Raw genomic sequence first — 21,226 nt, 5'->3', positions numbered from 1 at the left:
GCTCTAGAGTCCTTTAAAGAATGGAGGGACTCATCTGTGCACTCAGTGAAGAGTTTAGGCCCCTCAAAGGGAAGATCATCTACAGTGGGCTTCATCTCTTCGGGTTCCTCAGAGAGATGCAGACATGATGCTCGTCTCATCACCCCCGATGTTGCAATGGAGCAGCCAGCTGTGTCTGCAGAGTTCAGAGAGGCTTCCAGTGTCATACGGGCCAGGAGCTGTCCTTCCATCACCAGCACCTGAAACTGTTCTTTTTTCTTGTCTGAGAAGAGTTGACAGAATTCTTGGAATTTTGAATAGTTTATACAATTATATTTGACTAGGAGTACCTCATAGTTAGAAATATGTAACTGGAATGTAGCTTAAAAGTATGCTTTACGACTGAAAGAGGTCTAACCTCTTCCAGTCCCTGTCACAGAGGATTGTCCTAGGGTGGTGGTGTTGCCTCTTTTCTTTAATCACATTGACCACTAGGGAGTTCGGAGTAGGGCAGGAGAAAAGAAATTCCATGTCTTTAGCGGGGACATAATATTTATCTGCCCACTTGCAGGTAGGTTGTATTGAGGCTGGGGTCTGCCAGATTTTGACGGAGTCCAACAAGTCTCGTTAATCAGGAGTCCTATCTTAGCCAATGTAGAGGTTTGCAAGATGTGTTGTGTCATTGCTCTTTGACCTCCAGAGGAATCTGGAGAAAACCCATAACCCTGCAGAACTGTTCTTGGAACTGCTTAAAATTGTCTGCTGATGTTCGAGGTGGTGGCATGATGGCTATATTGGGGGAAGATGAAAAATAAATTGGTGGTATAACTTCTTCCTCAGTTTCTTCCTCTTGGTCCCCTAGCAGTTCTTGTTCTGTGTCAGGTGGTCTAGAGACTGTTGAAGACAGAGATCATATTTCTCTTTGTTCCATGGGCAGTTTGGAAAAATGCGCCTTATGCACAGCCCAGGGGTCCCAATAGGGCCAACGTGGGGGAATTGGCATGTGGGGTTGCAACCACTGGGGCCTGTACCAGAGATCTGGATTGTTTCTGGTCTCTCAGTATTGAGGACGAGAAGATAATTCTCGGTGAGGCTACCTTTGACATGAGGGTGGAGTAGCGCGGTGCAATGGAGTATCGCTCCTCTTCTTCCTCACTAGAGTAATGTAGTAGGGTCTTCAGTGGTAAAAAGGACTGGTGTTGTGTCTCCTGGGAAGATACATGAATTGCAAGGAGCTCGCTACAGAAAAATGGCAATTCTGGAGTATTAGAAATGATCAGGTCTCCTGGGTACCAAAACCCCCGTGGTACTGGCAGGAGTATCATAGGTACCGGTGGTTGTGTGGAGATTGAGGGCATTGCCAGTGCCAAGGGCAGAGTGCATTCTCTTGAGAGGCCATTAGATGGTGCTGTGGGGTCATGTCAGTGCCAAGAGCTTGCTCAGTGCTGATAGTTTGATTGGTACCAAAGCACTGTTAGGTGGTCAGTAGCGACCTGGAACATTTTACACCAAGTGTCAGTGTTTCTGCGGTCCTGTCCGTTTAGGGTCCTTGGACCTCTCCTTAGCGCAGGTACCGGAGATGCCCAGATGGTCACAGGAACTAAATCTCACCTGTGAAGATGTTGAAGCTACTGACCTTGCAGGGGATACCTTTCTCTGAGGCTGCTCCTTAGAGGGTGAGCTAGTGGCCCATTTCTTTTCATCTAAGTGGGACAGATTAGATTTCCTCTTGGCGGTGTGTGGTGAATGAGAGTCAGCTGATGACTGTGCTGATGGTGATTACCGCATAGAAGAAGTATCAGGGTCAGGGTCTGAGGCTGGACATAGCAAGTTCTCCATTAGTAGAAGTTTTAGTTTCAGTTTATGGTCCTTTCTGTACTGGGCCTTCAAGGTAAGGCAGTGGGTACACTTTTGAGAGACATGTCCCTCACCAAGATAGCATATGCACCACAAGTGACCATCGCTCATGGGTATGGCCTCAAAACATGAGGCACTTTAACTCGGAGGATCCAAGCTTGCCTATCAGGAATGGTGTAGCAAAGGAAATCTACACTAAGCTAAAGAATAAGGAGGAGGGCAGAGCAATGAGAAAAAATGGGAATAAAGGAAACAGCTAATATTTACAAAATTTTAAGAGAAACATTACTATTATTAAAGGCTATAGATGTCTGAAAGGCTCTGCTCAGGACTCCGTCCCAGACCAAAGGCAGCTGAGAAGGAACGGAACGTGGCTGGACTACACAGCACTATCCAGATGCCATTCACAGTGCAAGAGGGGGAGGAGCACATGTGCAGCCCAGTGGACACTGCTACCAAAGATCTCTGATCTCAGACACAGATGGCACTACCACAACTATAGTAGAGCACTCTGAGATCAATGCCCTGACCTCCAACACCCGCCTCACGGATGTAATAGGCACTAGGAAAGCGACCTTCCAAGATACGTGCTTAAGGGAACACAAGGCTAGGGGCTCAAAAGGAGGCCCGGTAAGTCTAGAGAGGATCAAATTCAGATCCCAGTTCAGAGAGGGGTTGCATGTTGTGGGGAAAGAGCCTTTCCAAGCCCTTAAGAAATCTGGCCATCATTTCATGCAAGAAAATTGTCCCACCATCCCACAGAGGATGGAAAATGGATAAAGCCGCTAAATGGACCTTAACAGACAAGAAGGCCAAACTCCCTTGCTTTAAGTGGAGCAGGTAGTCCAAGATTATAGGGAGTGATGCCTCCATTGGGGAAATGCCTTGTTCAGCTGGCCAACAGGTAAAGCGCTTCCACTTAGCCCAGTAACCCGATCTGGTGGATGGTTTTCTGCTCTCTAAAAGGATCTGTTGGATTTAGGATGAGCAGGCTTGTTGCTCTCTACTCAGCTATGGAGCATTCAGGTGCATGGAGGCTATCTCCAACTGTAGCAGGCAACCTTGATCTTGGGACAAAAAGTCCGGTCGCAACAGTAGCATCCGTTACCTCGTCCCTGCCAGTTCAAATAGCATCCTGAACCAATACTGTCAGGGCTACACTGGGGCCCCTAAGATGTCCCATGCTTTGTCCCTTTTCACCTTTAGGAGAACCTTGTGAATTAAAGGTATTGGCAGGAAGGCATACATTAGACTCCCTGACCAAGAGAGGAGAAAGGCATCAGATAGTGAGCCCACGCTGAGTCCTCAGCAGGAGCAAAACTAATTGCATTTTCTGTTGTCCCTGGTGGTGAAGAGGTCCACTCGAGGATTGCCCCACCTCTGGAAGAGGCAAGCCACCACATCTGGGTGGAGAGACCACTCATAGTGAGAGCAAAAAGACAGGCTGAGGCAGTCCACTAAGGAGTTGATTCCCGGGAGCTGCACCGCCTCCAAGTGAATGTCGTATCTGATGCAAAAGTCCCATAGACGTATTGCTTCCTGACACAAGGGTAGGGACCAGGCCCCACCCTGTAAGTTGATATAGAATACAGAAGCCATATTTTCTGTGAGTACCTGCACAACCCTGTTGGAGAGATGTAGAAGGAAAACTGCGCAGGCTAGACAAATTACCCTGAGCTCCCTGACATTGATATGCAACGACAGTTCCGTTGCAAACCATGTGCCCTTGATCCTTAGGGGACCTAGGTGGGCCCCCAAGCCTAAGTCTGAGGCATCCGAAATCAGCGATACCTGATATGCTGGAGTGCCTCGAAGGGTATTCCTGAGAGTACTTGATGTGGCTTCATCCAACACACGAGAGAGGTAAGTATTCGTGAAGGGACCATGAGTATCCTGTCAAGGTGATGTCTGGCTGGTGAGTACATTGATGCCAGCCACATCTGGAGAGGCCTGAGGTGCAGTCTCCATGTCGAACCATGTAAACGCAGGCCACCATGTGGCCTAGGAGGCTGAGGCATACCCTCACCGTGGTGAGAAGGCAGGCTAAAATACAGGCTACAATCTCTGACATTGCCCGGAACCTGTCCTCTGGAAGGAACACACCGGCCTTCGTAGAGTCCAGGACCGCCCCGATGAACTCTATCCTCTATACTGAGACTAACATTGATTTGTGCTCCTTTATTAGGAGGCCCGGTGCTTGACAAGCATTCCAAATAGTCACAATGCTGGTCTGGACTTGAGACCTTGACCTGCCCCCTTGATGAGCCAATCGTCTAGGTAAGGAAACACTTGCACCCCTCTCCTCCACTAACATGCATTTGGTGAAGCCCTTGGTGCGGGTGAGAGGCCAAATGGAAGCACTGTGAACTGAAAGTGCCGATCCCCCACCAGAAACTGCAGGAACTTTCTGTGACCTGGGAAAATCGAGATGTGAAAATATGTGTGGTCCTTTAAATCAAAGGCGGCATACCAGTCGCCAGGATCCAGTGAAGGGATGATGGTGGCTAGGGAAACCCTATGAAACTTTAATCTTCTGGGGTATTTGTTGATGCGTCTTAAGTCCAGGATAGGCCTCAGTCCTCCCTTTGCTTTTAGAATCAGGAAGTAACAGGAGTAAAACTCTCGTCATCTAAAGTTTTGGGGGACCTCTTCCACTACACCCACCTACAAGAGTGCTTGCACCTCCTGTGCAAGAAGTTGCTCGAGAGGGGTCCCTGAAAAGGGACAGGGAAGGAGGGTGGGAAGGTGGGAGTGAGACAAACTGGAGGGTGTAGCCGTTGACCATCGTGCTGAGTACCCAACTGTCTGATGTTATGGTAGCCCAGGCTGGGAAAAAGGGGGTTAAACGAGAAGAGAACAGTAGAGAGGTTGAATCCGTGGTTGAAACTGGTAGTTCACCCTTGGGCGCACCTTCAAAAGATCTGCTTTCCACCTCAGTTATGGTGGCTGGAGCTCGGTTGAGGGGCAGCAGATGATGAGCAGCCCTGGTGCCTTTTATAACCCTTATTATTTTTCCTGTAGGAGTCACTATGGAAATGGCCTCCGAACCGCTGTTGATGCTGAGGCGTGAAGTGCCTCCTGGATGAAGGCGGGATGAAGGGACTCTAGGGTTGCTCTCGACTCCTTCATGCCATGTAGTCTGAAGTCAGTCTCTTTGCCAAAGAGGGACGTGAAATCAAAGGGGATGTCCAGGATCGATTGCTGGAACTCAGACAGGAGACCCAGGAACTGTAATAATAATGCCTCTCTCATTGACACTGACAATGCCATGGTTCTGGATGCAGAGTCCGCTGCATCGGAGGCTGCTTGCAGGGATGCCCTGGCTACCATCCTCCCTTCCTTCAAGATGGCTTTGAATTTCTGCCTGGAGGGATGCGACAATGAACCCGTGAACTTTTCTAGCAACTGACAGATATTGAAATGGTACCTGCCCAGCAGTGTCTGTTGGTTCGCTACCCATAGCTGTAGGCTAGTAGTGGAATATATTTTCCCAACCAAACAAGTCCAGCCTTTTTGCCTCTTTATTTTTAGGCATTGAGCTTACTTTGCCCTGTCTGTCCCTTTCGCTGGAAGCCATGACCACCAGCGATCCCGGGGAGGGGTTGGTGTACAAGTATTCAAACCCCTTTGCTGATACATAGCATTTCCTTTCCACCCTCTTTGACACGGGGGACAAGGAGGCTAGGGTTTGCCACAGTGATTTGGCCAGTTTAATTACCCCTTCGTGGACAGGGAGGGCCATTCTATAGGGTGCTGCCAATGCCAGGATCCCAAACAGATCATCCATAGGCTCTTCCAGCACCTCTATTTTGAGGCTCAGATTGGATGCCATCCTTTTTAAAAGGTCCTGATGGAAACTGAAGAAATCCAACAGTGCTGCTAAGAAGCGCTAAAGCCTCGTCCGGTGACAATGAGGAAGAGGCTGGTAGCTGGGGTGGGGAGGATCCACTCCTCTGGCTAGGGTAATGCCCCCAGAATGAGGTGACCCTCCCTGGTCAGATTCCAAATACAGGTGCAGTGCCGAGCTCTGGGGGATGGAGGACCTCGGCACTGAGGCCTCTCATCCAGAACCAGTCTGTGGGGAACCAGGCTACTGTCCTTGCGCCACGCCCCGACTGGTGGCAATGTCGAGAAGCCCGGTGCCAGTGCAGGGGCCTGTCTCATCTGAATCACTTCCTCACTTTTTGAGGATGAGGCGCTGCTGTCTGATGGCCAACGTGGTGCCAACTCTGAGTCTCTCCCGATGCTGCATAGAGAGTCGTGGTGTTCCGGTACTGGTGAGCGGTACGGAGATCCCAAACACCGGGCATGAGGGGACTGGCTCTTGTCCTTGGGTTTTTTTTAATAACTGGGAGAGTAGGAACAAGATCCCAGGGAAGTGCGCCGTGATTCCGGTGACCTGCACTGTTCCGAGGTCCGTTACCAATGCTCCGATGTTCAGGGAACGGTGCATACCCTGGCCCTGGGGATCTAACTACTACAACTAACTACAATTAACAGTAACTACACAACAAAAAGAATAAAGAACACTGGGTTCAAGAACAACTTGCGAAAGCAAGAGAAGCTCCAGCACCATCACTCATGGTAAGACAGAACTGAAAGGTGGGGAAGCCAGCAGCGCCTATATGCAGGTGCATATGCGCGCTGCTCCAGGGGGTGCTAGAGCTGGCCATTACAGGTACTACTGAGGGGAAAAACATCTCTAGCACTGGTGTATGTGGCATGCACACACACCTAATTTGGGAATGGTCATGAGTAAGCACTCGAAGAAGAATTTTCATTACTGAGGACTCTTCAACCAACAATCAAAGCCATAAACGTTCCAACAACTGGAAGTTAAGGCTAGAAAAATTTAGACTAGAAATAGTATGCAAATTTTTAACCATGATGGTAATTAACCATTAGAAACTTATCACTGGAGGTGGTAGATTCTCCATCACTGGAAATCTTTAAATCAAGATGGGATGTTTGTCAAAAAAAAATATTTGCTGTTCCAACAGTAATTCAGGGAGGTCAGACTAGATGATCACAATGGTGCCTTCTGGCCCTAAAAGCTATGAAGCTATTGTCGTCTTAAATAGTATCCAGGCCAAATCTAAGAACTTTATTTCCTTTGCTTTTGATTTTAGGGCCATTTTGACTATTTTATTCATACCGGTGAAAAGTCCCTTTCTAAAGTTTAGTGTCATTGTGTTTGATTTTGATACCTTTCCTCCACAGTAGGATGTTGATTATATTGTGGTCACTTGGATCTATGCTCAGAATAGCATCTACTACCATGTGCTCTAGAAGGCTGTTTTCAATGTAAAGAAATTTCTTCTCTGCTCATTGTGACATTTGAACAGGTTATATGCAGATAGGTGAAGTTCCCGTTACTATTTTTTTTTTGTTAGACTCTGCTGCCTGTTTGAACCCTCTCAGCATTGCACACTCAATATCCTTTTCTTAATCCAGAGGTATGTTTGTACTCTTGCTGCTTGGGATTTGAATCAAAACAGATTCAACTGCCATGTTATCAAATCAGAATATTTATTCCACTAGAACAGTGGTCCCCAAACTCTTTAGGTTGTGCCGTCTCTTACCGCTGTCTGTACCCCCCACTCTGCCCAGCTGGGGCCGGGAGTAGGGCCACAGTCGGGGTCAGGGGCTGTGCCTGAGAACAGGGCTGCGCCTGAGAACAGAGCTGCAGTGGCCAGTGGCCAAGTCAGGAACAGTGGCTAGGAGCCATGGCCTCAGCTGGGTCACGGCAGCTGAGGGCCACAGCAGTCAAGGCCGGGAGCAGGGCCAGGGGTCAAGCCAGGAAACCACGGCTGGGATCCACAGTTGGAGATGGGGCTGGAGCAGAGCTTTGGGCAGAGTAGGGCAGCACTCCCTCCACACCCTCCATGGGGGCTGGCCCAGGGCCTGCCACATCCCCCCAATGTTCCTCTGCAGCCGCCTAGGGGATGTGCCTCACAGATTGAAGACCTCCTGCATTAGATCGCATGGAATCTTTTCAGATTCCGCACCAACCATGCTTCATGTAGTCTGTATAGTTTATAACCAGGTATTACACTATTCCACCATGTTCAGAAATGCCTTTTATATAAATGATTTTTTCCTCTGCCAGGCACCCTAGTACACCCACTTTTGCATTTAAGCATTTCAAATTTTTATATAGACATTTGTATTTTTTAGTTTTGACTTTATGCCTATTTATATTTCACTCCTTTGTCTGATAATTGCATTACAATAAATATTTCTTTAGATTAAAGTTCCAAAACTTACCTCTTTTTCTTCTCGCTTCCTTGATTTCTTCGCACATTTTATTAAATTCAGGATCCAGCTCAGCAGCAATTATGGCATGTGCTGTGTCCTTCAACGTACAAGCTCTGTGTCTTATTATTTTATCTATTAAAAAAGTTAGTAAGACATTAGTTTTACTTATTTTTATATACATTCTTATATCTCTAGATGGGTTTTTAATGTATTTTAATTATATATACACATTACAGTTACAAAACAAGCCTTGAAATGGAAGGGAAAAAAACAGGAAAACAAACAAATGTAATAAAATGAATGAAGTAAGACCACCATAGTCATAGACTCATAGACTTTAAGATCAGAAGGGACCATTAGGATCATCTAGTCTGATATCCTGCACAACACAGGCCACAGAACCTCACCCACCTACACCTGTAGTAGACCCCTAACCTATGACTGAGTTATTGAAGTCCTCAAACATGGTTTTAAAACTTCAAGGTACAGAGAATCCACCAGCAAGTGACATGTGCCCCATGCTGCAGAGGAAGGGGGCAAATCCCTAGGGCCCCTGCCAATCTGCTCTGGGGGAAAATTCTTCCCCGACCACAAATATGGCAATCAGCTAAACCCTGAGCATGTGGGATTCACCAGCCAGGCACCCAGAAAGAATTCTCTGTAGTAACTCACAACCCATCCTATCTAACATTCCATCACAGGCCATTGGGCATATTTACTGCTAGCAGTCAAAGATCAGTTAATTGCCAAATTAGGCTGTCCCATCATATCATCCCCTCCATAAATTCAGTCTTGAAGCCAGCTAAGTTTTTGCCCCCACTGCTTCTCTTGGAGAGCTGTCCAGAACTTCACTTCTCTGATGGTTAGAAACCTTTGTCTAAACATCACATTAGGTCTGACAGCCAGTGTATCTGCGAAGTATGTGTTGCACTCCAGTTCCTTTTTCTTTCCCCTTTTCTTTTTTTAAAGTAGTAGTTAGCACATAGATCACACTAGTTTAAAAACCACAATTTAACTATGGGGGAGTACAGAATTTTTGTAAGGTTGAAAATTGTTGCCTTGAGTTGATCATTGGTACTGTTTCTAATCCAATACAAGAGGTGGGCTTCCATCATCCTAAATAGATTAATTTATGTCATAGTAGAAAATAGTGCTTAAAAATTTGTCAAATTTTGGTTCACAAAAGAAAAATCTATGCAACGAAGTGCTAAGTTCCACTTCACTCCTGTGGTTTCCAAGTAGATATGTTATGTGATCACTGAAAACCTGCATCATCCAAACTCCAGGTGAGAAGCAGGAGGGGGGAAAGTATCACTGAAAAATTATAAGAGGCCTAACCCTGCTTAAAGGAAGCACAGAGTCCCTGGAATTAGGCCAGAGCATAGTGTGGTATTCTCTTATTAGTCTATGTGAACCATGACATTGTTCACGCAGGGCCTGCTGCCACCTCAATGAACTGATCTTCAGTGACAAACAAACCAGGAAATCAGTTTGCAGAGTGGATTATTGAAGTGACTGACTCGTCTTTTTTGTTTAAAATACTTAAAAATCACAAGGGATTATGGAAATTTCAGTCTTATATGAAAATCTGGAAAAGTCATTTATTCCTGAATCTACTGTATTTAAAAAAAAACACTTCATGAGTCTGGTGTTGATAGCAACCATAATCTGAGGCAAAGAAGCAGGCAGGTGATGTAGAAAAGTACTAAAAACCTGAATGCTTTTTTATTTGTATAATAAACATCATATTGTCAAGGTCGTGCTTAACTGACAATTATGCTGATGATATTGATATTTGCTTCCTTGGTGGCTTTAACATTGTGTGTGTAACTGGCAGAAAGTAAATCCGCAGAGGACTGCTGTGTGCTGCTGGATCTGGGGGACATGGCACCAAGGAACCTTCACTGGCTGAACTGGAGGCTCAAGTATTAGAAGAGAAAGACTATTTCTCAAGAGATTACTGGTTTCCACTAGTTTCAGATGCAGACTAAACAGTTTTCCAACATTAATTTGCTGGAAAATGAACAGATATGTATTAGGTAATACTGCACTGAGGAGAAACAGCTTTGTGGGATATGTTTTACTCAGCTAAATGCACAACATCATTTTCTATCCAGTTATTTCTTCATTTTTAGTACAAACATACTAGATTGCCAATAATCCATTTTAAATTACTCTTTCTGAATAGTGTAATTATTTCAACAGCAAACATTAAACACTAATGGCTAAATTATATTATCGGGCAATTAACACATTTAATCCAACTTTAAGAATCACTACAGATAATCATTAGAAGAGCATAAGAGAGCAATTAAGGATACCAAAGAAACAGAATACAGAAGCAGAATACAGAATAACTGTAAGTGTTATTTATATCTTTTAAAGTAGTGAATTTTGTGCCACAGGGAGAATGTTCTGAATCAGAAGGCAAAGTAGAGAAAACTCATTATCCTGGTCTCTTAAACACTATCTTAACTTCTTTGGGAAATCTCCCACAACTGCATTATCACCTTTATAGGGACAGCAACAGTGGGACTGTTGGCACCAATTTTTTTATTTTATTTATTTTTACCATCATGTCACCAAGAATTAGAGGACATATGTTGTCATAAAGGTGACACAGTCACCATGTGCAAGTCACATACTCATCAGAGATCTGTAACAACTAGAGAGGATATGAGAAAAGAATGGTTGTTCGCCTCATAGTAACTGTTGTTCTTTGAGATGTTCTGAGTATGTGGGTCCTGCTCATGCTGCTCTGGTGCACTCTGCACAGTTTGAAAGTTTGGTAGTGTCCACCAGGTGTCATGCATGTGCCCTCCATGCCCCCTTCCAAGGGCATAGAGGGTGAACTGACCCCACCCACCGCCAGTTCCTTTGCCACACAGAGTCCCATGAAGAGTTCCTGAGCTGCATGAATGGAGGGTGGGTTGCGGGATACACATGCATAGACAGTAATGGGTGCATGTAAATTCACTGACATTGCAGACAGGTGGTTACTACTGACAGGCATTTTGTAAAAACTCAGGGTGCAACTTAGAGGACAAATGGGAGGACCCTGAACTGATAGTGATCATCCATTGTCACAAAACAGAGAAACTTCTTGCACAATGTCTGTATTATCACATGAAAATGTGTCCTGCAAGTTGAGGGTACTGAACCAGTACATGGGATCTAAAGAGTATGATGGATGCAAGAGTCACCATGGGAAATTTGGCACCGGTTATGTAAGTGCTGAGGAGCCTGAGATCTAGTATAGGTCACCAAACTCCTTTGTTTGTTAGCATAAGGAAGTAAGGGGAATAAAATCCTTTTCCTCTGAAGGCATGCACCACAGGCTCTATCACACCCAGTTCCAGTACAGAATGTATTTCTTGGGGCATGAGACTCATGTGAGACTGTTTTCTGAAAAGGGATGGGGGAAGGTGTGGTGTGAAACTGGAGGATATACCTCTATTGGATTACCTACAAGATCCAACAGTCTGATGTTATTGCAGTCCAGGCATTTATGAAGGGAGGCAGGAATCAAAATGGGGGGGATGAACAGGAGAGAAAGATATCGATCTACTTTGTCCTGGGCAGTATACCCCACCAAAGCATCAAAATTATTGCCTCTGCGACTGAGATGGTTGGACAGCTGATGACAAGGCTGGTTTTCTCTTTTGGAACCAGTGACTTTTTCTGAACTGGCTTGAATATTTCTGATGGAAAAAACATGAAGTAGTTGTTTGAGATCTCTGCCTAAGAGAGAATTGGGATTTAACCTTTTTTCTAAAATTTGGGATATAAAGGCCCAAAGATCTGAGCATGGTCCTAGAATCCTTCAAAGAGTACAACTTTTTTGTCTGTCTTTGGACCGAACATGTCCTTCCCAATAAATGTCAAGTCTTTCACTATAGTCTGTACTTCCTTAGAGAGTCTGGGCACAGATAACCCTGAATTCTTTCAAATGGAAATTCCATTACCCAGCAATCTAGCTCCCATGTCCATAGAGTCTAGAGTTGCCTATAATGAGATTGTAGCAACGAGCTAACCTTTTGAATAGATCAATTTAAATTCCTTCAGATCTGAAGGTAATATGTTTGAGAAATCTGCCAAATAATTTACAATTATGAACTGAAGAGATGTTAAAGAGTAAACTTTTCAGGCAAAAAGATCCAACTTCTTTGGTTCTGTCTCCCTGAAGGAGTATTTGTGTAACCTGCTTGGATCTTTCATTCACTGTGTGTTGACTGTGTGTAGGATAAAAGGTTAAATTAGTTTAAAAAGAAAAAATGTTTTCTGTATGTCATGTAAAGTCCATGCTTACTAGCAGTCATGGGAAGGCTTTGAAAGGCGGCGGTTTAATTGGAAAAACTGGACCTGAAAGGTAACTGATAAGATAGAAGGAAGAGGTGGTCCCTATTATCAGGGATAGTTAATAATAAGAAAAAACTGAATCAGCAAGACACCAAACTTGCCAAAGCCTAATTTTTAGCCAAGTTAACAATAGGGAATGACATTACTTGTTTATTAAAGTGTATAAAAGGGTAAATTCTTAAAGGGTTCATTGCTAATACCAGCCTGACCAAGTTAGAGCTGACCATCATGGATCAAGTTAGCCTGTTTGTAAGTATCTTGATCGAATGCTTATAAATGTTTTGTCACTGTCTGGATTAGTAAATTGCTTATTATTTAGGATTTTTAGGCATGTTTAAAACTATTGTATAAATACCATTTGGCATTTGGATTTAATAGAGGAATTTATGGTTAAATTAGAGTCATGGTAATACCCTGCATAAATAAGAATAATTCCAACATTGCATCGGAAGCTAACAGAAATATTCAGATCCCTAAGAGGAGAACTGGTATTTTCATTCTCCCCTCTGAGGTTGCTGTGATAGATGTTGGGTGGCCCATAAATACACCATTGGCTGGAGGATTCCTTTATTAATTGGGAAGGCTATTCCGCTCTGTGCAGCTGGTTGCAGGACATGAAATAGCTTGTATTTTTTCTCGTTTACCAGGTCCAATGAAGCTTCCAGAACCTCTTCCATTCGCTTTAAAAGCTCTTGATTCTCTTAAAATTATCCATTATTGTAGAAGTGTCCGGTGAAGATGATGAGTAAACTCTGAATGGACAAAGGTCAGCCTGCACTCCTCCATCCTCCTCTTCAGACATAGGCCACTTGAGGAATGGGGGAAGGCTTTTCTGAGGGAATTTAAATGCAGGTTCCTTGAGAGAAGCTCAATCATGGTTTCTTCAATGCTGTGGCAAACTGGGCCAGTATGGCCAAGGCTGGAATCCATACAGGTAGGGCACATTAGCCCAAAGCGGCAGTCCTCAAGGACCAAAGTTTGATTGCTGAGACGGGACTATAAAGGCAGTAGCCCTAGAATAGCTTCCTGTCATACACCCTTTCTCTGGAAGGAGTTGGTCAAAGTGATTGAGGTTCCAGCAACTGCTCCCTGCTAGGTGCCTGAGAAGATGAAGAGGAGGAAGGGTGAAAATTTCACCAAGAGAGGAGCTGAACTTGAAGGTGCCACCACCCATTATAGAGTAGATGGCTTTCTATGACTCTGAACTCAGGGACCCACCTATATCATCAAATGACAGACACTCCGGGTTCCCCTGGTGGAGACTGATCTAGGCAATGAAGAAGGATAGTCTAAATAAATGAGTCCCAGTTCAAGAGTCACTCTTATGTCAGATGTGTCCCTAACAGAGGCAACCAAAGTATCATGTGCATGAAGGGTGTTGAGCTTGGTACCATACGTAGTATTCACTCCTCATCAGCGGTTGATAATCTCGGTACCGTGGGAGATGTTCCCATGGTCGTACATGTCCTCTGACACAGTGTGAAGGACTTAGAATACAGCTGTCCCAGTACTAGAGCTTTGGTCTGGTTTATGATGGGTAGTTTCTACACCAAGTGACTCCAGGCCAATGATTACTTTAGGGACCTCTTTAAATGCAAAGACAGTGCACAGACTGGTTTCTCCGGTGCTGCATTCATTCTCAGTGCCCATTTGCCTGATGCCACTTAAGTGGATTCCTCTGTACCTGCAATTCCACCTTCCTGTTCCCTGGAATCAGGGAATGGGACAGTTGTCAAGAAGTGGTTTTGGAAGAATGGTCTTTATTTCCATGGGCAGCAGGGGTGTCTCAACTTTCCACCTGCCAAGTTTCAGAACTCTTGTGAGAGGAATGAGGCCTCTTAGGAGGTACAGAGTTCAGAGTTACCTCCTTCATCTATGGGGCACTCACAGGCTGGGTCTTCAGCATCAACATCAAAGATCCTTGAAGCTGTGGCACGTCCAAGTCCAACTGTGATCTCACATGTTTCTCCATTAGAAAGAGTCTTAGTATGTATTCTCTAGATTTTTGAATGCACTGCCTCAAGATTCAGAAAACTGCACACTTCAAAGGAACGTATTTCTCACCTAAACAAAATAGACAAACATGTCTCTATCCATGAGGGGAATAATCTTCCTACACATGACTTGAGGCCTAGCAAATGATGTTCTGGCATAAAGGCTGTTGACAGTAAAAGAATAGTCTGTGGACTAACTAACAGAAATAACCTAAACAAATTATTTTTTTTCCAATGGGCTAACAGAATTCTAAATAACTATCCTAAATAATAAAAGAAAAATATTCACAAAGAAAACAAACACCAAGAGCTAGCTGTGCTAAGGAGGACACTAAATTGTTCCAACTCTCTGCTGGAGAACTAATAGACAGCACTGAGAATTGAGCAGGACCACTTGCCCTTTATGTCCCTTTATGAAGGGAATGTGAGGGCATAAAGGGTGCATGTGCAACCCCTGGTGGACTCACCTGATAAAACATCAGACTCCTGTGCAGGAGGCAGGAGTGCACCATGAGCTGGACCACACGCACAGGAACGCAGATTACATTTCCCCACACTGAAGCGCTGAGCCCCCAGTGACACTTGGGCTGGTGGCGCCTGCTTTTGAAGGGGCCAGCACATTCAGTAACACTGGAACTGTTCCTAGTGAATGAAATGAGGTTAAGTCCATTAAATGTGACCCTGCAGTATCAGATTTTTGCTATTAGGAACAACTCCTAGTTATTAACAGGTTATGCAATTATCCATGTCTCCATAGTCCCAAACACTGTATGCAAGCTGTACATGGAAATTCAATTAAACTACTTTACCTCGCAATCCAACTGGCCTAAGAAGTAAGTGCACTGCTGATGCATATAAGATTTGTATCCGAGGTTCCAATTTTTCCAAGGAACAGCACTGTTTCAATCAAATCAGCCAAACAGAATTTCTTTGTCAGTAACAAAGATCCAGGAGATATGCCTTAAATTTGAATAGCAGAGCCTACAGATCTGCAATGCACATTTGTAAAGAGGAGGTTGAAGAAATTTTCCTGCCCATGAGATTCACCTTCTTTGTCCTTGGGCTTGAACGTGTACCTCCCTTGACGTGACCTCTCATTGACTGCTGTCATGACAAGCAAGTTAGGGGTGTGATGCAAATAAAAACACGAAGATACCTACATAAGGACATAATTATGATTGTCCATATGCTTTGTTATGGGTGTTGAAGATGTTAGGGTGTTCCAGAAAGCTTTAGCAAGTTCCAGCAGTGGAACTGTTAACTGGGGGAGCTACTCTCTCTCAGATCTAGGACTTAAAAAAGTCCACTAATTTGGGTGTGTTTTCCTGCACCAATTCAGCCTGTATACTTAAGGACAAAGCCAATCATCTAAGGAGGTCCTGATGTACTTGAAAATCTTCAGGCATTGGAGAGGAAGCATCTGCTACTGTGGCATCACTGGTGATGAGGAGGCTGAAGGAAGGGATCTGGTACTCTGTTGATGCAGTACCAGAACCTGCACCTGTTCTGAGTAGTGTCCTCCACTTGAATCTGCAACACAGGTGGCTGGGGAGGTGATGCCATGGGTTGATTGTGTGATAATGCCCTGGAGTGACTTGAAGATCAGGACCTTAAGAAATAAGAAACATCTCATGGATACCAAGGCCCACTGTGGATAGAGACAGTGGCCAGCAGGTATTGGGCCAAAAGCCCATTTCTCTGCTGCAGGAACAGTTCTGGTCAGGATGAGAAAGGAGTCTCAATTGTCTCTTGGACTGGGAAGGGTAGGAGGACCACAATTTCGACCACGATGAATACCCCAAAACATCCAAAGGTAATGGAGGAGCAACCCCACACAGAGCAAGATGCAGTCCAGCCTCATCCGAGGTCCAGTGTGTTGGTGGCATTAGCCCTAAAGTTGACAGAGATGATGGTGCCTTGAAGATTGGCAGGGGCAATGCACTCTCACTTGGTGCCAATGCCAGAAGAGGCACAGATGCTGGTGTCGGTACTGATTCCAATGACACGGTCTGCACCACGATTACTACTGGTGCTGAAGATGACTGCTGTGCCAACGAATCCCTCAGCACCAGTATTGCACCAGCCTCAATTGTATACTCAACGCAATATGCAGTGTTGAGAGCGGTTCCAGCAGCTGGGACACCTGTATAGTTAATCTAGATAGTGCCATCATTGCTGATGAAGTCGGAGCAGCTGAATATTCCAAGACAATTGGAGAATCAGGATCTGAAAGGCAACACAGCTTTGACATTGCCTGGTAGGCCAGAATAGTAAACACTGTTGGTGTCAATGTCACTGGTACCGGACTCAACAGACATCCCATACATAGTGCCACAGTACAGCCCCTAATTAATGTTGTCTAGGCACTGGAGAGCAGGTAAGAAGATCCAGTTCCTCCACATGTACCTGAAGAGAGTCATGGTGCCAGTCTGCACTGAGTCTGGCAGAGGAGGACTCTCTACAAGATCTGGAGTGGCTACAGTCTGTTTTATATGTCCTTTACTCAGGGCCCAAGGTAAGTGAATGATCCTTCTTCCTCCTAAAGGAGGCCTCAGAGTCTGTCAGAGGAACATCATCTTGTTATGGTTACGATGTGGATGACAAGCCAGTACTGTCTCTGGTGCTGCAACAGGCCTCACGGCATGCTCCATAAAGTTCTGCTTGGGCCTCAGTTCCCTTGCCATCTGCATTCTTAAATACTTTGCAGCTGGAACACCTTTCCTTAATGTGCCTCTCTCTAAACACTATCCATGAGGACCACTATTAGGAACAGCCACCCCACACTGCAGACAGAGCTTAAATCCTGATAAAGGCATTCCACCTGAAAAAATACAGCTATGCAACCTAACTTTTCTAACTAAGATAGCTAACTAAGTATTATGACTACTGTGATATAGCAGGGTCAGAAGGCAGCAGGAGGGTAATACTATTTGGGTTCCGGACATGGGCGGGCACCCCCAGCCTAAGGGGAGGAGTCATTGGGCCCAGAACTCAACTAAGTTCAGTGGACAACAAATGAAAAAAACCAGGAATAGGCGTGAAGGTCAAAGGGCTAAATGAAGGAAACCTGAAGGAGACACTGAGCAGAGAACCCGGACAATGCCCACTGCTCCTCAAAAGTATCTAAGGAGTCAGTGGACGCAGCCCAGAGAAACTCTGCCCGGATATGTGATCGGACAGAGGAACGGAAACAGGCCCCACAGTTGCAGAGCACCTCCTTAGCCAACATCCTCTCCCTGGTGTTATAGATGGCTGCCCTGACCAAAGCGAGGAGGAGGAGGAGGTCCTGCAACTTTGTGGGGCCACAGATGGGGTGGGCATACAGGAAGAGATGTGGGGAGAAATGCAGCCAGAACTTCAGGAGGAGGTTCTGAGGAGCCGGAATAGGGGCTGCAACCTGGCACATTCCAGATATGTGCGCATCAAGGTCAACCTCATGTCGCAAAAGAAACAGGCGTTGGGAAGAGACTTGAACCACACCAGGTGCACGCCCATGCTCACAGCTCCATGAAAGAGCTGCCAGCTGATTTCCCTGACGGGCCGTGGAACCAAGGTGGAATACAGACTGGTCCACTGTGGTTCCTCGTCCTCAATAGGTGGCAAAAGGTCCTGCCACTTGGTATCAGGGCGGGACACAAGGGCGAGGAAATGGAGAATGTGGAGCATGAACATGTACAGATGTGCCCGTGACATGGTTCGAAAGCAGACTGGCTGCAGATCCTGCAGCTGGCTTGGGGTGTGCGGAGGGGGGGGTTCATGAGGCAGGAGCCCGATGAAAAGATCCAGGGGGTCTGGGGTGAGGGGCGGGTGGGGAGCACCCTCCCACACAGGATCTGCTCGAGGCAGTCCCGAGCAGCAGGTGGTAAGGCTGAAGTACACACCGGGGGGTTCGAAGGGTGGAAAGCCCCATACAACACCACAGTGCTTGGGGAACCGGAGGGTAATAGAAGGAAGGTATATAGGCTCTAGAATGATCAAAACCTTGCTCCCTGCGGACTGAGCAGATGTTACTACAGGACAATTAAGAGCACCTGAGGCCATTTAAGGCCCTGCCAGAGACCTGATAAAAACCCCTACTTTAGCCAGGCAGAGGAAGAGCAAGGAGAGCTGGCAGTAGGCTTGGGAGGAGTGCTACAATTGACTGGAGTACCAGAGAACCAGAGGAAGGGAAATGCCAGAGGGAGGATTTCCTCCCAAACCCCCTGGCTCCAAGGTATGGAGACCAGGGAGGGGAAAGCCATTCAAGCAGAGCAGAGAGACTTCTCAGGCAAAGAGGCCTGAGAGAAAAGGCCCTGCTAGACAGGGGACGAGACTGAGAGATTCCTCAGGCAGAGGACTGGAGTGTGGGCAGAAGGGGGTCCAAAATGCTGAAAGGGCAGAAGGGGAAGTAGCCCAGGGGGAGGAGTCGCTGCCTCAGCACTGTCGGCAGCACACAGCTGCCATTCACAGTGCATCTAGCCTGGGATCCAGAGTAGAAGGCAGGCCCAAGTCCCTTCCCCCCACTCCACTGGGCTTGAGTGGCCAACGTCCAGAAACAAGAGCAACAGGTGACGTCCTGACTCACTACAAGAGTGAAAAGCATGGGACCCACCAGAGCCGAATCGGCGATTTGCCACACTATGTACAACAAAATCTCAGAAAACAGATACAAAATCAGCGTGAAGAAACATAACACGGAGGCTCCAACATTAGCTGCGGGCAGTGAGAAGGAATAGATTGGAGTCAGAGAAGCACCGCTCTTTTAATAGTCATGTGAGGGGACATGAAAATAAGGGCATGAGCACTGTCCCTATGGATACTGCTAGGCAAAATTCTCTGGCTTTAGTGTACTGGGGTGCATGCACACCTGAGTGGAACATACCTGCAACCATTCAAAGAACTATTTCGTGCTTTGTCTCATGGTATTTAATAAAAATGGTTAATTCACTGTCTTCATCTGCAGATAAGGGCCAGTTTTTCATTAATCACACCGTACTAACAAATGCTATACAAGGGCATTTTCTTTTTAAAACCTGACTTGAGCTTTTGGAATCTGCCCGATCAAATACTTATTTGGCAACATCCATCTTCCCAGCACACAATATTTGTTATAAAAGGATGCATTACGTAGGATGCCATTTCCCATATCTGCAAGTGGACAGCCTGCACACTAATGTCCTCCTGTAGATTTTTTAAACTGGGAAGAGCCACATAATAAATTGCCACTTAAATACATTTGCAAGACAATTCTTCCCTGATCAACTAAAACAGACCTCCTTGTTTGGGACTAGTTCTGCTCCTTCCTCCACCCCCAACAGTGAGTTCTTAATTTTGTGGATGAATTTGGTCCTCATGAGAGTGATAATCACAGCTGGAGGCAAACGCATAGCACGGCAAGGTGACATGCAAGATTCTCCCCACAGCTCTGCCAAAATGTGATGGTTTTATTATGTGGACAAATGTCCCCTAAAGACCAAGAAGCAACAACCAAATTCACTCTCACTTAGGACCTATTCAGGATTGGAACCTAATTTAACAGAAGTGAATTTTAAGTGTTTTCAGCCTGGAATAGAGACAACTATGGGGGATGGGAGGGAGAAGAGGATAAGACAGAGGTTTATAAAATCATGACTGATGTGGAGAAAGTAAATAAGGAAGTGTTATTTACTCCTTCTCATAATACAAGAACTAGGGGTCACCCAATGAAATTAATAGACAGCAGGTTTAAAACAAACAAAAGGAAGTATTTCTTTACACAATGCACAGTCAACCTGTACAACTCTTTGCCAGAGGATATTATGAAGGCCAAGACTATAATGGAGTTCAAAAAAGGTTTAGATAAGTTCAAAGAGGATAGGTCCATCAGTGGCTATTAGCCATGACAGGCAGGGATGCAAAAGCAATGCTCTGAGGTGTCCCTAGCCTCTGTTTCCCAGAACCTGGGAATGGACAACAGGGGATGGATCACTTATTCTGTTCTGTTCATTCCCTCTGAAGCACCTGGCATTGTCCACTGTTGGAAGACAAGGTACTGGGCTAGATGGACCACTGGTCTGACCCAGTATGGCCGTTTTTATGTTCTTAAGTGCTTTAGCCCTACTTCGTTTACTAGTTCCTATACACTCACTGCACCACCTAGCTTCTGTGAATTTTTCACTTAAATGCTACCTGTCTATTTTAAAAGTCTCTCAAAATATAAAAAGCATAGACCTTCAGAGAAAATCACTTGTTTAGCTAATTTAGAACATAGTATGAAGTTTGCTTGAATGCCTAAATAGCAATCATATACATAATTAAATAACTATTCTATCAAATTTAGGTAGGCCAAAACTAAATATTTCCTTACCTCCAGGGTCTTTGTCTGGATTATATTCCAATGCATTGCTACAGATGAGATCAATATCTGTTAGGAAATCCTTGGCAGTCAGATAGTTGTGTTTATCAATTTTGGTTATTACCGTTGATAGGTCCATTGGTTCTTTGATAACTTCAAGATAATCTGAAACCTATAATCAAACAGCATACTGAAGTGACACAGGGTCTTCTTATGCATTTCATCAGCACACTGCCAATTTCCCACTTTATACACATATTCATTCAGCCTGCTTAGCACTAATTAAGAAATATACCAATTCAACATTTTGATTATTTTCATTTTCCATTAATTCAAAAATTTTAAACAGATAAATTGAAATAATAGTGCTGGTGTTAGACTGCTAAAGTTATTGTTCCTTCAGAGATTCACTGATACATCTAATTTTCAGAGCAGTTAAGCTAAATTGGTGCTGCAATTAAAGCCC

The 21,226-nt window shown here is 45.1% G+C and overlaps 1 protein-coding gene across 2 annotated transcripts in view; it reads right to left on the bottom strand.

Annotated features, from left to right (window-relative positions):
• ATAD2B (ATPase family AAA domain containing 2B) overlaps nt 1-21,226 on the bottom strand; it is a 158,637-nt gene that overhangs the window by 61,476 nt on the left and 75,935 nt on the right. For both annotated transcript variants that reach the window (XM_067544701.1, XM_067544702.1), the window contains exons 22-23: nt 20,773-20,932; nt 8,104-8,226 (exon numbers count right to left, since the gene is read on the bottom strand). In XM_067544701.1, coding sequence (XP_067400802.1) covers nt 8,104-8,226; nt 20,773-20,932 — 283 coding nt within the window. The remainder of the gene's footprint in view (nt 1-8,103; nt 8,227-20,772; nt 20,933-21,226) is intronic.

Source organism: Emydura macquarii, unplaced genomic scaffold (genome assembly GCF_026122565.2).
Source record: "Emydura macquarii macquarii isolate MOO-44397 ecotype Brisbane River unplaced genomic scaffold, CSIRO-AGI_Emac_v2 contig_1027, whole genome shotgun sequence".
Classification (NCBI taxonomy): Eukaryota; Metazoa; Chordata; order Testudines; family Chelidae; genus Emydura; species Emydura macquarii.
Note: the sequence above shows the minus strand (reverse complement) of the source record. Positions and strands in the feature narration are given on the sequence as shown.